The 17058-nt window shown below is 44.2% G+C and overlaps 1 protein-coding gene across 5 annotated transcripts in view; it reads left to right on the top strand.

Annotated features, from left to right (window-relative positions):
• septin15 (septin 15) overlaps window positions 1–17058 on the top strand; it is a 49679-nt gene that overhangs the window by 15897 nt on the left and 16724 nt on the right. For all 5 annotated transcript variants that reach the window (XM_069163014.1, XM_069163013.1, XM_069163011.1 and 2 more), the window contains exons 3-5: window positions 7274–7380; window positions 13991–14091; window positions 14911–15045. In XM_069163014.1, the coding sequence (XP_069019115.1) occupies window positions 7274–7380; window positions 13991–14091; window positions 14911–15045 (343 nt within the window). The remainder of the gene's footprint in view (window positions 1–7273; window positions 7381–13990; window positions 14092–14910; window positions 15046–17058) is intronic.

Genomic DNA, 17058 nt, shown 5'->3' with positions numbered 1-17058 from the left:
GGCCAGCTGCTGCTTCGGGGCCGAGCGAGGGAGGCATGGACCGAATGAGAGAAAGAAGGGGAGGAATGTCAGGAATCCCATGGGAAACACACTCTGGCCATTTCTATGTTTGTCTTTCTGTCTCTCACAGGCCAGCCCGCCATAACTCCATCAACATATTCGCGTTTAATATGCGCAGCTTTCAATGCGTGCATTAATCCTGCGGCGTGCCAGTTCACGGCGACGCGTCGCACCAGCTGCGCCTGAGAAGTAAGTCCGCCGCAGCTGTACAGTGATGAAACGAAATAGTCAAAACGACAAAGGGAATTTAAAACCAACTATTTGAATCTTTGATGAATCATTTAGCCTGTTTTTTTTTTTTTTTTTTTTTTTTTTTTAAGACAAAAACGACCAAATGATCTCTTGTTTCAACTTCTCAACGTGAAGATTAGCCGCTCTTGTTGGTTTAATATCACTGTGTTCAGAGGATGTGTGAGTTTTACACTGTTACAGGAATTTAAAGACGTGATCATCATATTTGTCGCAGAACAAATGGAATTTGCTGTAATTGTGATAAAGGAAACAAGACTGTTAATAGAGACATGATGATGATGATGATGATGATGATTGTGTCTAATACTGTATGCTGAGTTTGTCTTGCAACCATTTGAGTTTGCAATAACCTGACAATCATCAAATACGAAGCTATACCAGTTAAGTAGGCAAAAAAATAAATAAATAGAGTTTCAGCCATAAAATTTAAATTTCAATGCAAATGAAAACAATTCAAGACCAAGATGAGAAAAATTCAAACAGAATTCAAACTTTTCGACGGACTGTTTTCGCATTTGAGACCTCAGGTGAGAACTTCAGAGAACTATCTTCGCCTCCGAAGCTCATTTCTACTTTGCAGTCGGTTTCTAGATGCTCAGGACTCATCGTCAATCTCTTCCATCACGTTGGTCGATCAGTTGAGAGCCCGACAACTCGGCTCTTCACTGGACTTTGGCTTCTGGCGATTTCATCCACCAAAACAATAAAGAGCTCTTTGTACAGTCGATACCACATAAACAGCGCTTTTGCAATAAAACTTTTTGAATGCTTAAAAAAAAAAAAACACGGTGGTTTTTTTGATGGATTAATAAATCCCCCCCCCCCCTATCCCCCCACCTGGAGGATAACGAGAACAAGTTAAAGCTTGTTCAAAATGTCTGAACGCGTGTCCTGCAGTGTTTAAAAGGAAAAACGTCTGTTACGGAGATCTTGTTAAACGTATGGCGCGAGATCGTAGACGCCTGATACGACCTCGGAGACAGAAGAAGAGACGGAGAGGGATGTTTGCGTCGGCAACGGCCCCAAGGCGCCACAGTCTCTGCGTTCGCTGCGCCGTCCGTTGTCATGGGCACCTGTTTGTGGTCGTCTCGACGCCACGCTCGAAGAAGCAGATGTTTGATTTCCATTGGATCTGTTGTATGTGACTTTTTTTTTTTTTTTAAATGATGAAAGATTTGAAGTTAACAGCAGGGGCAGAAGAGAGGATTGGGGACAAAGAGGCAGAGCTGGAGGAAGAGAAAACAGCGGGGATGAGCTGGAAGGGTCAGCCATCCATCACTGACGTTCAGGTCATTAGTCTATTTACAGAGAGCTGGCACTGCGCTTCCACTTGTCATGTGGAACCAATATTTAATTAAAGCTGAACGAGGAAGGCTAATTGGGACGGACCTGCCCTCGGGAGGGGAGGGGGGTGGGGGTGGGGGGTAGGCTACTGCGGCGACTGACTGAAGCATCCATCATACTGGGAGCCTCTCGACCGTGAAAAAAAACCCAAAAAAAACAAACCCTGTCACTTTCACTTCACTGTCCTCCTTTTCAACTGAACCGTGACGATGAACCAATAATCCAGTTTTTTAGCATTTAACTTAATACTACTCAGCTTCTGCGTGACTTTTATCAACCAGTAAACGACACATCGTCACATTTTTCAATGGAGTCCGGTGGGACAATTTTTTCCCGTATCAGGAAATAATATCTAATCTACCGCTTTGATCCACACGTATCGGCATTGTGCTCCAAAGCCAGCACCAGCAGAACCAGACGGAGTCGGAGCTCCTCGCCGCCGTGTTTGTGCTCAACATTACAGTGTTTGTGAAGCCCTGGTTGGTTTTTAGTCGGGCCGGTGTGACGTTTGTCGAGGATCCAGTGAGACGTTTGTTTAGTTGGATGTTTAGGCGAGCTCATCCGGACCTGCGGCTGAGTGTGTTCAGGTGGTTTTGGGCAAGACCACAGAGAGAGAGAGAGGCTGTGAGGAATTGAAACTACAACTTTTGACTCATGACATTTTGTCCTCAAATGGCACCGGGCTTTCGCACGGTGAGTAAACCGCAGGAGGGTCACACGAAGTGATACTTGTTGGTAAAACAACGCTTTCCAGGTGAAGGGCAAATGCCGTTGTCCTGTGGTTGTGAAGTAAGGACGTGGTTACCAGTGTCGCCTCACGGCGAGAAGGTTCGGCCAGGATTGGAACCAACGCCCGAGCCCAGGTTCGAACCTGGGCTCGGGCGTTGGCCTTGCTGTGTGGAGTTTGCATGCCCCCCCCCCCCCCACACACACACACACACATGCCTGGCGGTTTGATTGACACCACTTACTAATCATCTTTTGCGATGTAACTCTTTGTGGTCCTGTTGCATTGTGTTGTGTTTCCAGTGCACCATCAACCCCGTCCATAGTCACTGAAAAGACTAGGAGAGCATATTGGCTTCATCTAGAGTTAGTGAACATACCGAAGTGTGTGTGGCCTTCCTCCAAAAGTTCTAACACCGGTATGACTTTTATAAACAAATGATGGCACAGCTACACAAAGTCCGTGTATTTTCTTAGCTGTTATTTTTCACAGTAAAATAGCTGATGATTCATCTGCGTCCCATCTGTGACTCCCCGCAGCCTCGGGTGATGCCGTCACCGTTAAAGTATTTAACCCTGAAGAATGCAGACAGATAACTAAAAGCGACTGTTGTATTGTTTGACGTCTGTCAAGTCGACCATTTGAAAAACAGTTCCCTGTAATGAGGGCAGTAACGGCGTCTTGGCTTTCGCCCTCGTTAGCGTTTCATAACCGAGCTCAACAAAGCCAAGTGAAATAGCAGTTAGAGCATTTTTAGCTCCTTGAGTTTAATGCGTTTCCAAGTGCGGCTTTCATTCGATTGGGTGGGGTGAAGTGGGGACGCCCCACTTCAGAGTCTGTTGGATATCGATAGGCTTTCTGAATGTTTCACAGTACGAGAGAGAGGGAAGAAAAAAAAGAAGCGTTATACTCTTTTTTTTTTTTCCCCCCTCCCCATCACGTAACAAGTGTAGCTCGCCGACTCGAGTGTGGTTCTCCACCATCGGTTCTGCAGCGCTGCGTGTCCGTATGTGAGCGCTCGTCATGAAGCAGCACAGCAGAGAAACGGGCAAATTAGCGCGACGTTCATTGTCAGAAAAATGCATGCGGGACTCTCCTACTGAGCAGGAATGAAACCGCTGCACAGGAACTAAGTAAATAAATAGTAGTTACTGGACGTAACTGCAGTTCTATGAGTATGTGTTTTGTTTCTTTCAGGACAACCAAGGCGATAGTAAGGGGACACACTGCATTATGCCCGCTTCAAAACATATTCACCGTTTCAATTTAGTTGTATAGGAATTTAAATTCTGGGAGATGGGGTTGTTGTTGTTGTTATTTTTGTTGTTGTTGTTGTTGTGGTGTCCAAGATACTCTGGATTTTCTTTTTGATACTTACATTTTGATTATATTCAAGTATTTTTGAGCAAAAAAAAAACAAAACCAAAAACGAAGTCTATTCCTCACTCTGGATTTTCATCAAATAAACAAACAAAACTGTGTTTGCTAGCTTACCAAATACACTTTGTTTGCCCGCTAACAAGCTAAAATGCACGAGACTCCGAACTATTTGGATTGAATGCTCATGTCGTTGCATAACAGCTGAATACTGAGTGTTTTATTTTTATTTTTATTTAATTTTATGACCTAACACGCTACCATCTATAGCATTAATGGACTGTGAAGTGAAGCAATCCTTTGTGCATGACTGTGCAGATCTTTCGGCGAGCCACGCTTTAAGAGTTTCAGATGTTCCAGTTAATCCGTAACGCCTGCCAAGTAGCTGTGTGTGTGTGTGTGTGTGTGTGTGTGTGTGTGTGTGTGTGTGTGTGTGTGTGTGGTGGTGGCGTGGGGGTGGTGGTGGAGGGGAGGGGAGGGGGGGGGGGTGAGCGCAAGTCGCCGTTGGAATTAGATGTTTTGATTCATTTCCTGCCGCTTGTTTTTGCCGAGATAGCGTCGGCGGCGACACCGCCTCACCAACGAGCGGGAGGATGTGAAGCTGTACATACCCGAACACGGACTCGAGATCCTCTCGTCCACGTCTGCGCAGCCTTCTCCCGTAAGGAGGAGGGCTTCGTACATCTGCGCTATCTCGTCCAAGAAGTGGCCTTTGTGTGCGTGTGCTTGACCTCCGACTCCAGACCGTCCCGTCAAACAGCAGGAGATGGAGAGACAGAGACGGAGACGGAGCGGCTTCATAACTCACACGGGGGACAGAATATCCTCCATAACTGAGCAAACGCGCACACGGGGGGAGGAGAGGGGAGGGGAGGGGGGCTGAGCGAGGGGTTAAGAAGGGGTAACGACTGGAATTCACCGGGGCTTCACACCGTGTCAACGCGGACTCGATGGGATGCACAGATGTTCCTGCCGGGCACATCTGCGCAGATGTTCAACCTCGGGCAGGTGGCTGATTTGGAGCTGAGAATCAATATTCCTCTTGTTAAAAATGTACCTCCTACACCTGCGAAGTAGTGTTCAACAGGAAAAGGGCAAAATTTGAGCTGACGAAACCCTTCGTTAGTGTCAGTATTCGGTCTGCGTTCGTAGAAACGTCGACCGTCACTGCTGGTTTGTGAACGTCCGCTATGAAGCCTCGAGTTCGGATTTTTGGCCTGAAGTGACCATATTTGGGCGAGTTGGGGGATCTGACTCAAATCTGATAGGAGCGCCAGGAAACTAATGAGATGGAACGACTTTAGCTAACGACACCGAAATAACTCGTGGAAAAGATTTATTGACCTAGAATTTGATGAGACAAGTTGAATGGGAGTCTATGAAGCCGTAGCCTTTTTTGGAGCCTCTGGTGGCACTCGGTGGTATTGCAGTTTAAGGCACTTCCGAATCGGCCTCATATTTCAGCCCTCTGAATTTTTATATACAGTCAATGGTTGGAACACTTTGGTCCTTCTTACATCTGCCAAAGAATTAGTAAAGCCTTTCAAATGTCTGAAATGACATTCTTACCTCATTGCAAACCTCCGACAGCCAGATACGCCTCACCAGACTTTGCTGTCGGATCTCGGGAAGATTGCTCATCAGTCTAGAATTACTGGAGCAACATCTGATCATCATTTTGAAATGGAAAACCTCCAGATTTCTGCTCTCTGGCTGCACACAGATGCGGCATGGGAAGAGCTTTACAGCTTGGCAGCACTATACACATTTTTCTTAGCTTTTGAGAGCATCTTGATTTGTTAGACTGAATGCAGGAGTGTCTCTGCCTGTTTGCAATACAGGATCAGATGTATAAAATGTAGTCCCGTTTGGCACTCTGACTGTCGCTTCAAGGTTTTATTTCAAGTATTCCAGAGTGGATGATCTGTAATACGGTTAATAAAATGACTGTTTAAAGAGGCTAATTTAACTCGCACTCCCAAAAAAAAAAAAAAAACATTTGAAACGATTCATCTTTTTTGGAGCGCTGCAGGGAGTTCATGCCAGACTGAGTTTCCCTTAATCTCTACAACGGAAGGTGGACAGTGCAAAGTTAGCGTGACTCATGGAGCCCAATAGCCACGTTAATGGGAAACACACCGGGTTGAAATAAACTCGTTGATAAATAAGTATCAAAGAGGGAACTGAGTAAATGATCGACGGAAGAAATATGGATTCTCTGATTGTTGCAAGCAATGTTTTTAACTGAACAGTCGTTTGGTGTGTCTCAAACAGACCAGCTGATAGAGATGTAAAGGCTCACAGAATCTGTGTTTCGTGAAGTGTATTCGCTGTAAGAGGAATAAGAGACACCCAGATGTTTACATCTGTCCCTTATTTTGAATGTAAGCAAAACCAAAACAAGGAGCTCAGTGGACACTCAAACATTGGCAATTGGACAGTTGTTGATGTCGTTGCCAGTCAACACTCACCGTTTCCCAAGTTTTAACCGGTTCCACTGGTAGTTAGAAGTGACTACTGGGCCTGTGGATAATTCCTGGAATATTTGGCAAGAAATAATAATATTAGTGTGTCACTTAAAAAAAAATTAACGGCTCCGAACACTTTTTACTATTTGTATTGTACCTTTGTAGTTTTTCCCTTTTATTTCTTAGATTTTTTTTTTTTTAGTTTAGAAAACACACCATAAGCCCATAAGCCCCCCCCCACCCCTCGAGCTTCTGTGTACTCGGCCCAGATGGATGTTTGGTCCCAAAGTACTTAAAGGGTTGTGGTGACCTCAGATTTTCAAAAGGCTGAAGTGGTGCAGTGGGAGTCGGTCAGAGGTCTTGCTGGGACAGGCAGCCCTCCACCCCTCCAACCAAACCCTCCTCCGATGCCTTTTCATGAAAACACGAGCCAGATGCTCAGCTATTAATCACTGCCTTCTGTGTGTGTGTGTGTGTGTGTGTGTGTGTGTGTGTGTGTGTGTGACAGAGAGAGCGTATGCGATGTTGTGTATGTTTGGATTGGCTGGGCTCGTTGTCAAGTCAATGTGAACTGTATGTTTGTGCAGCTCCTGTGCTACTAACATCAGTGTGGAGGCAGGGAAATGGAAAGTTGGCACGGTGAGGACAGAAAAGGGGGAAGATTTATACTTGAAGGAAGCGAGAGGGACGGCGGAAGAGGGGCTGGACGGTGATGGTGAGGGGGAGAGTGAGGGAGCTGGAGCTGGAGGTGGAGGGGAAATGTTTTATCCCTTCTATTTTGAAGCGTTTCTTGCTGGCAGATGAGCTCCTGACCTTTTCCCCCCCTCACAGACAATGAATCCACTTTATTTTCTGTGCTGCAGCCTCGTCCCCGCAGGCCCTGTGTGTATAACATAATGTGCACAATCCTTTTTTCTTTTTTTTGAGTGCCAGCTTGATCTCGAGTATAAGCGTGCGCGCGCATAACGTGCGTCCAAGCGAGCTGCGTCTCCGCTTCTACTACAGCATTCAAAATTCATATTCATACCTCTTTATTTGTCCTCAGGTGAGTCTGGTCTCGGGAAATCGACGCTCATCAACTCCCTGTTCCTGACTGACCTGTACTCCAAGGACTACCCGGGCCCCTCCCAGCGCATCAAGAAGACTGTGCAGGTGAGATTATTCAACTTTTTTTTTTTTTTTTTTTTTGGCTCGGTCGATTAACTAAATGGGCGTCACCGTTAACTTTCAAGCTCGCGCCGAGTTGGCTCTGGTGTGCAGATGTCCTGCAGATGTTATTTGGTATTCAAATCCATCTCCATCCTGCAAAGGTTTACATTGTCAAAACATTGTGATGTCTTTAGTTTGGGTAGGTCGCCAAAAAAGTTCCTTTCGCCTCTTTTCAGAATACTGTTTTCTACACGGGTTGCTTGGTTGATGCTGAAAGTTTCCACTCTCCGAATTCCAGCAACAGCAACAAATACCTCAGTCAGGTGTAAGAAACCACATAACGAAGAGCTGTCATTATAAAAAAGTGGTGGTTTCCTGAGCCGATTTAAGGGAGCCATTAAAGCCGACTAATTTCTGAACCTTTTATTGCAAACCTTCTAGACTGGCTGAGGCTTGTTGCTCTCAGTTGGAACACAGTCTTTCTAACTTGATGCATATTTACTAACTACATGTTTGATTTGATTCATTTTGCACAAATTTAAAAACACACGAGATTTAGTAAGATGCAAAAAGAAAATCCTATGCAGTGCAGGAAGAGGCAAAAAAACAACAACAAGTGGGCTTATTTGATCATGTTAAAAATGTACAGTTGCAGAAAAACACAAAGTTTACATACTGCTACATAAAAATAATGGAAACAAATAACAACAAAATGCATATGACAACCACAGCAAAAACCATAAAAGCAAAAAAATATGATGGGTGAGAGTTACAAAACAGCAGTTAAATATTTTTTTAAGCACCTTTTTAAAGCTTAAAAAAAAAGCAGCGTCAATCCACTGTTTCTTAAAAAATATTTTTTTAAACTTTGTAAAACTTACCTACTCAGTGCCTGCTTTACACTTGAATAAGTTAATAAATTGCATTATATGTGCTTTCACAAGTCTTAACCTTGCAGAGAAGTCTGGTCGAGCTTTTGGTTTCAGTGTCTGCTGTGTTTTTTTATTTTGACGTACCACACTGAGGGAAAGCTGGTTAAGAGTTCAAGGGAAGGGAAAAAAAAAGAAAAAAGAAACAACCAAAGTCAAAAGAATGTGTCTGCACGCCCCAGTGAGACATCAGAGCTGCCGAGGTGTACAGATGTTTATCACTGCGACGACAGATGTGAATGGAGTTAATAACAGGTATGCAGAAGAGAAGAAAATACACGTAGACTTCAAACTGCTCCTCAGTTGTTGGTACGTCCTGATGTCCACTTTTCATTTGTGTCATAAAGAGTGTAAAGTCTTGTGCACTTTTGATGAGTCTATTTCCACGCGTTGCTTCTTACTTTTAAGGAAATGCTTAACTCGCCGTAACCTGCTCTCCCATTTCACCGGTCAGTCCGACCGCGAACCGCAACACCGTGAAAGTGATTCCTTTTATGATGTCGACATTTCGACGTCGTGCATGCCGACACACGAGACGTCTGATCTCTGCATGATAAAAACAAACCGCTCGTCAGACCCCGCCTTCGTCTGAACTTTGCCTGCAGCGATTACAGATAACAAAAATGTCATGCGTCAAGTTTGGTGGGTGAAAAGGTCGAAGACGAGTTGTCTCTGACCACTCTGTCTCCGTCAGATGTCCAACGTGTCCTACGGCGTCTTCATATCGGGGTCACGGTGCTGTCAAGGGTGTTCACCTGCCTGTTGGCCAGTGTGTTGATTATTACCATGGATTATACTGGGAGCCTATCATCCCTCAGCTGACCACCTTTATTTGGCATTTTTGTTACTTAGATTTGTTTTTGACCAATCAAAAAAAAAAAATATATATATTTTTGAACTTGAATGAAGATCAGATGTCATTTTGTGACCAATTAGTTCCGAAAACCAGTTCATTTCAGAAGCTTTCTTCTATGAAGCTGCGAAGTCGCATTAGTTGAACCGGTCCTCGTTGTCACTGAGGGAAAAAGACTGAAGCATCACTGAGAGGAAAGAAGGGGGGCAGGAAGAGCAAAAACAAAACAACAAAAAAGAGTATCGTAGAAAAGGAGAGCGAGAGAGAGGAATGGAGGGACTGAAAGGGAAAACAAGCAAGGCCACAGGGCCTGCTTGTATCCTTTTATGGTTATGACAAACTGAGGAGGAGGAGGAGGAGGAGGAGGAGAAGGAGAAGGAGGAGAAGAAGAAGAAGAAGAAGAAGAAGAAGAAGAAGAAGGAGTGGGGGAAAAGGCAAGAAAGCAATTAAATGAGCAGAGAAAGTAGAAGATGGAGAGTGTGAAGCCGGAATGAAAGAGGAGGGACAGAGAGGCGAGTGTGGGGAGGAGGAGGAGGAGGAGGAGGAAGATGATGGCGCCGGGTAAAAACTAAAGAGTCTATCTGAAGCCTGAGGGAGTGACGGGTTAGTAAGAGGTGACAGAGGGGAGACAAAGAAAAACAGGGGATCGGGTGGGAGTCCTTGCGTTTCCCCCCCCCCCACCCCCCCACACACACACCCACACACACACCCACACACACACACCCACACACACACACACACCCACACACACACCCCTCCTCCTGAGGGGTTCTGAGAGGTTCAGCAGCGGGGCAGGAATGTTCCCATGAAACGCAACACCCACCCTCCCATCCTCACCAGCCGCTCAAGAGCTGAGAAAAGCAGCATCTCTTTACTTGATTAATAAAAAATTTAAAAAAAGATGGTTTTTTTTATTTTTTAATTTTAATTTTTTATTTTTTTTATCCAATCACAGAAACTGCTCCTTAAAACACATTCATCAATTCACCAGGATTCAGCTCCCACTCGTCACTGTACACATCATCTTCACACATTAACACAAACTAGCTCCGCCCACACATCCACGTACAGCTGCATGTTACAAGCCAGATATTCAGTTTGCCTCTCGGCCGGCCAGAAGTCCTGTGTAGGATGGCGAGTGAGGAAATTCAGCAGAGTTCATAGCTACACTTTGACATTGTTAGAAAATGAATGAGTTCATTTAAAGGATTTGTTTGATCCACGTTACCAACATTGCTTTTCAGTTTCGGTTCAATTTCATAACTTCTTGGATAACTATTGTGCAGATGCACGGAATAACTTGCATATACTTGTTGAAAACTAAAGTTTTTTTTCAGTATTTTATATTTTTCTACAAAATATCTAACAAAAGAACCAATAGTTCTTACATATATGTTGTCTAAAGAAGCTGCACACAAACTTTGCCTCAATTAAAAGTAGACTAAATTAGCACAGTTTTGATGGAAGTCAAGAGCTCTGATCAAACATTTTTCTGATCAACAGATTTTTAATGTCAGGTTTCTTTGTTCTTGACAGTTTGATGCTTTTTGATGGAGTTTCTCATTCACAGCAGGCCTTTCTGTAGGTAAACACCAAAATATGTTTTCATAACTCATTTGTAACCAACTTGAACTTGCAAGCTAAGAACAGATGCGACCGGATGCCGCAGCTATCTGTTATCGGAAAGCACCGAGTAAAACCTTATCTTGTAAACGGTAGATTAAAATGGAGTCAAACACAATCCTGTGTACGGTCATGACGCAGTTATTCCATCATCTTACGCATCTCACTGCAAGTCAGCCAAATTCATTTGAACATGACCAGAGATGTTTTGAATACTTCTCTAAGTCAGGACTTCGCGGGCTGAGTATTGAACTTCATTTTGGAATCAATTGAAACGTGTCCAGAGCACTGGATGCCTAATTGATAGTTAACAACACATGACAATATGACATATTATATTAGATACTAAACCAATCTGATGAAGAACATGAGGTTTAAAGATCCACAAACAACGCGGAGTAAAGAATATTTTGTCATTTTACGGTTCCCAATGTCAAAAATTAACTTTGAGCTTAGTTCCAGTTCTCGGTTGACAATTCTTGTTCAGCTGCTTGTGTTTCGATAATTTACTTTTATTTTTAATTTTTAGCGGAAACAGGGTTTTGCAGGAACAAATCCAAAGTAACAAAAGAATAAAAACATTGCATCTAATCTCTCAGACACAGAAAATCACTCAATCAAGGGGCAGTTCGTTATCAGCATTCCTTCTAATACCGCATGACTTGTAATTAAGTTAATTAATTTCCTCATTCTGCGTCAATGTTCCCACTGCTCCTCTTCACGAGTGCTTATTTTGTGCTTCTGAGAACTGTGCGGTTAAACCCCGGTCCAGTTTGTGAAATTTGTTGCCGTATGTCTGCGCCCATGCGGCACGTCCTAAATTATAAATTACAGCAGCAGATCACGTGATGACTCTTTCTGCACCGGCACCAGCGCCGAGTTTACTCCGTTCGACAAGACCGAACAACATGAAGAACCTTTCGCTCCGGGCTCCCTTTCGGTCCGCAGCTGCACATCAACACCTCGTGTGAACCCCGCGAGCGCAACGTGGGCACGCACATGCTCCTCCCGCAAGTGGCAGTTAGTGTGCGTAAAAGTGTGTTGGAAAAGGGTGCTGCGGTCTGAGGCTGAGAGGGGAGAGACGGGGTCAGAGTATTTATATTGCAGAACAATCTCCCCATGTTTTGTCGCTCGCTCGCGCTCCCACCTCCAGATCGCATTTCTTTTTAAATGATGGTGTTTGAGCCCGACGGCATTTTTGAGGTTTCCTCCCAATCTGTTTTTCTTCGCTGAAACGGTGGAAATAGCAGGATTCGGTTTTGACATGGCCGACATGTCATGCACAAACACTTACAGCTCAAACACACGTTTTAACACACACACACACACACACACACACACACACACACAGACACACACAGACACACACAGACAGTGTGGAGCGCAAATTAAGCTCATATGTCGAACGAGCGGGCGGTGCGTGATATATATGCTCAGCTGTAAAGTCAGACAAGATTATGTGAAGGGTTTGTGGAAGCTGAAGAATGTTTGTGTTAGAGCGAAAGGGCTGTAGTTTGAGTTAAAGGGGGTGATCCTAAAATAACCAGACGGCCTTGTGAAACTATGCGGCGGAGCGAAGGGAGCAGACGAGCTTCAGGAAGTGATGGATCTGAGACTGGATGAGAAGGAATGGGACTAAAGAGCGAGATGCAGTGGTTTTGTTTGTCTGCGTTTTCTATTTCAATTATCTTCAATTGGTTTATTTACTACGTGCCTTTGTTAAAAAAAACAAAAACATACCGTGGCACCACAAGCAAAGCAGTCGACAGGACCAGTTTTACCTTTTACGTATCACGTTAAAGATGCTGAATAGATGTGAATAACACGTGCTTGTTAGGTTAGTAGTAGTCTTCTGTGACTACATTTTTGTCCCAGATTTTGAGAATATTTCATGTATTTTCTTGTGCAGAAATGGATTTTCATGGATTTTCAAGTATGAAAAACGAGCTGTCAGTGACAGCTCCCCAAAAGTGAAGCCAAAATATCTCCCTCACCCCCTGGAGGCTGGTTGATGTTATAGGTCATAAACCCCGCCCCCCTCCGTGTTTGCAGATAGGACAAACTAAAATCAAAGAACACCTCAACTAGATTGTCCTTAACATAGTTTCTGTCATATGTGGTACTTCTTATGATGTTAATAGTTGTTCATTTGTTGTGATCAGTTGTTTTTTTTTGATGCGATATTTGACACTATGAGAAGGTGTGTTCTCATGATTGACAGCTGTGATTGACATCTGCTCTGACTCAATTAGTGGCAGAGAGACCTGTGAACTTCTATTCAGAAATAGTTCGTCAGAACATGGACGTGCTGTTCCCTTCCTTAACTGTGGGATTTATCTTCACCTGTTTGAAACTACTAAATTACTTTAAACTGCATTTACTGATATTCTGAGGAATCAGAGAGACTTTTGCAGGTTTTTCGAGTTCAGTTTGTGTTTTGAAGGTCAATTTAAAGCTTAAAACACAACCAATCTATGGGGGACAAGAAGCAGATATGTTGGAAGCTAGCTAGACAATCAGCTATTGTACATAAGTTGTGTCTTTGTAGTGAAATTGTGACCGCAACATGCCTCACGCATCTCTGGTTGCAAATGACGTCACTGGTGTAAGACGGCAGCGCCTGTTTCTGCAATATTTTGACTTTTGTACATTTTGAGGAAGTGAAATGTAAAAATGCCAAAAAACTGACAATCTTTTGGCTGATGGACAAAACGAGACATTTGACAACAACATGACGCATTTTAACAGAGATTTTTCCACATTTCATTGACAAAATGTTCAATTAAATAAGTGGGGGGGGAAAAGATTCTGTATATTAATTGATAGTGGGGGTGAAAAAATGAATTAGTCGTAGTCCCACTTATTAAAACCATGAGCTCAGTTGTACTTACTCCCTGTACAGAGAGGAAGTAGTATTTATCCAGTGACCTACTGCTACTGAGAGGAAGGAAAGAGCTTCAGTCTGACTCCTTTTGCGTACAGCCGGCAGATATCGGTTTTTTTTCCCCCCTGTGTCTCCCAGCAGGCCGCGTGGGCGGCGATGCATCATCGCTGCCCTGAGTGGGAGAGGACGGTGTCGCATAATTAACCGCGTAGGCCGGCGTATGTGGGCACGTCCACGCTGAAAAGTGTAAAACCGCCACAGACAAGATTATCAGATTCGGATCCCGGGCGGTCTGAACAGCGTGAATGTTTGTGTGCGTTTCAGGTGGAGCAGTCCAAAGTGTTGATCAAAGAGGGAGGAGTCCAGCTGACGCTCACCATCGTGGACACGCCGGGGTTCGGAGACGCAGTGGACAACAGCAACTGGTGAGGATGCAGTCGGATGCTGTTTATTATCCATTGAAGAAGGAGTCGTGCCGACCCAGAGATCTGATTGGTCAACTGTACATTTGGAGCGTGTTTAAATCGGCATAGCAGCACACTGTCCTCATCACTAGAAATGTCACTCCACCTTCTGAATGCCAACACATAATTAGAATAGAATTTCATATAACATGAAGTCTAATGTTGTTGGTTTTTTTTTACTTGCTATAGGCCGGATAAATGTGACCCATTTGCCTATTTTGGTCTTTTTTTTTGTCACTCCGAGCAGCCGTGCCGTAACACCGAGGATAGTCGCAAACGTTAAATCCTAGCTGCGGCTAGCTTGACACATGACACGGTGCTAAAATCTTAAACATACACGAGTCCATCGATGCATTTTTTTCAGTGGACAACTTACTTAGAACAAGACTGAGCGAGCTGAGCAGTGTGGTGTTTCTATGTGCTGTATTTATTCAGTTTGAGAAAACCATCTCCAGAAAGCAATAAAACGGACTGGATCTCGTCTCTGTTGCTAGGGTCGTTGCTAAGGGTCGGCCTACTTGCTGGAGCAGTAAACTTTGTATACATCACATAAGAGTCTGTTGACGCCAGTGATCGTTTTCCAGTTCTTAGTCATACCCCATGTATCGCCATGGAAACGGAGATCCCACAGAAAAAAAAAGTTGTCTAATTTCAGAGGGAATTGCCTTACAACATGAATACATTATATTTTATTAAATATTATTATTTTATCCAATGCCCTCCGCTGATACCTTTTCTCCTTCCTCTACCCCCCCGTCCCACCCTCCCCTCCCCCTCCAGTTGGCAGCCGGTCATAAACTACATCGACAGTAAATGCGAGGACTTCCTGAACGCAGAGTCGAGAGTGAACCGCAGATCCATGCCAGACAACAGAGTGCACTGCTGCCTATACTTCATCGCGCCCTCCGGACACGGGTACGTGCTGCACGAGAGGAGACGGAGGTGCAATAAAACGAGCTGGATGTAACGATAAAATGAGGCACTAATACTGCCTGGATATAACTGGATAGAAGTGTGAGTGTGAGTGTGTGTGTGTGTGTGTGTGTGTGTGTGTGTGTGTGTGTGTGAGTGTGTGTGCGTGTGCGTGTGTGTGTGTAAAATACACGAGGAGGCTGCCAGACAGTGTTTGTGACCCACAAAGGTTATATAACCCAGTTCTGCTCATGCTCAGTAGAGTTTTTGCTCTCCATCACCGAATCGGCCAATCAGAGCGGAGGCTCGGAGCAGCTCAGAGAGGCAGACCTTTCATGTCAGACAAACACGCTCTGTCTTCAGTCGTCTTGCACTGACTCGGATGATGCGTATGTGTGGCTGCAGTTTCACACACCCACCATCCATCCATCCACTCAGGCTTAGTGGGTGGATCTTCATTATCCCCGGATTGTTGACGAACCTGCAGAGATGAGTCGCCGCAAGGTGTTTAAAGTGACTTTAATCTGCGATATTTTAAAAGCATCAGCACGAGAACAGGAGCACTAACACGTACATGTAAAATGTAGTAACTACAAACAGCAGCGCTGCTCAGTCAGCCGGTCTCTCGGTCCGCACGTCGCTCCGGACTAAAATGCCTCAACTGCTTTTGGAGGCTATTAACATGAATTCTGGTGTAGATATTCCCCTCAGGATGATCTGTAATAACTTTGATGTACCCTGAAATTTTTATTTAGCAGGTCGAGCTTTCTCTTCATGACGCGCCAATCAGCTCACTGACATTAAACCAGCTACACATTAGCACGGTAACATCGTTAACATTACGATGTTCGCTCAAAGGGACTTTGGATGTAGGTTTCTCGGATGTTTTTTTTTTTGTCCTTATTTGCCAAACAACTCGAAGGAAGAGTTTTTTTCTTTGAAAATACAGATGACAAAATCTCCATATCGGCTAATTCACAGCGTTTCGTGGTTTAAACTGGGATCATTTTCTTTGAGCTGGAAGTTTAGACGTTCTTTTTTTTTTTTTGTGCCGCCGCAGTCGTCACGTTTATTTGAACAGCAGTCAGTTTATGCAGTTTTGGATGTTTTGCATAAATGATACGGGTTTGACCTCCACATGATTACATTTCCATTCGATCACTGAACAGAATTTTGCTGCAAAACGAGCGGACCATGACGTACAGTTCATAAAATTGCACGGTTTCGGCAGTCAGATGCAGCACGTTCAGAAAATGGAGAATAGATTCTGCTCTTTTTTATAATAAATAATAATAGGTGAGCGGCTCTGAGGTGCAGTGGTTCCCTTTCAGTCGATTCACTCGGTACAACAAGAGTATGGGATGTCACCTCTTGTTTGTACCCTCTTTGGGGAACAGAAGTTATAGTCAGAACATTTTATTGGTGGTAATTGGAGATTTTAAGTTGGCTGTAGGTGTGAATGTGTTTCTGCGATGGACGGGCGACCTGTCCATGATGAATTGATGGCTCTGGCATGCACCTCTCTGTTTATAATCTAGGATTGTTCATGTGAGTTTATAGGCAATTGTTTGCTTATATCTGTAAATATTTCAGGTAATTGTACCTTTTACTGCGACTCCACAGGAATTTACGAGAATATATCTATTTTACCACTTTTAACTCTCGCAGTTTTCACACTGCTGCACCCCACAAGTCACCAACATGTGCCCGTAAAATATTAACATCCTATAAATCCTGTGTTAGAAGTAAACCGCCTGCTTGTGTTTCCAGGCCGAGCCTCTGTGATGTTCGATTCCCACGGGACGCCAAAGGGACGAGAAAAAGCAAAGTCCCGACGGCGAGTCCAGCGTTCTCTGAACAAAGTGCTGCTCGGCGCCGGTTCCAATAAATCGCTGTCAGCGCGCGTGGAAGCGATTTTATGATTTTTCAGATCACCAAAGTCTCTGAACAGTCAGTTATCTGCCTCCCAGTCCTCAAACTCCCACTCTCTGACTCCAGGTTTTTTTTTTATCTGGG

This window comes from Embiotoca jacksoni, unplaced genomic scaffold (assembly GCF_022577435.1).
Source record: "Embiotoca jacksoni isolate LCO1_2020_lvr unplaced genomic scaffold, fEmbJac1.0.p SCAF_3, whole genome shotgun sequence".
NCBI lineage: Eukaryota > Metazoa > Chordata > Actinopteri > Embiotocidae > Embiotoca > Embiotoca jacksoni.
Note: the sequence above shows the minus strand (reverse complement) of the source record. Positions and strands in the feature narration are given on the sequence as shown.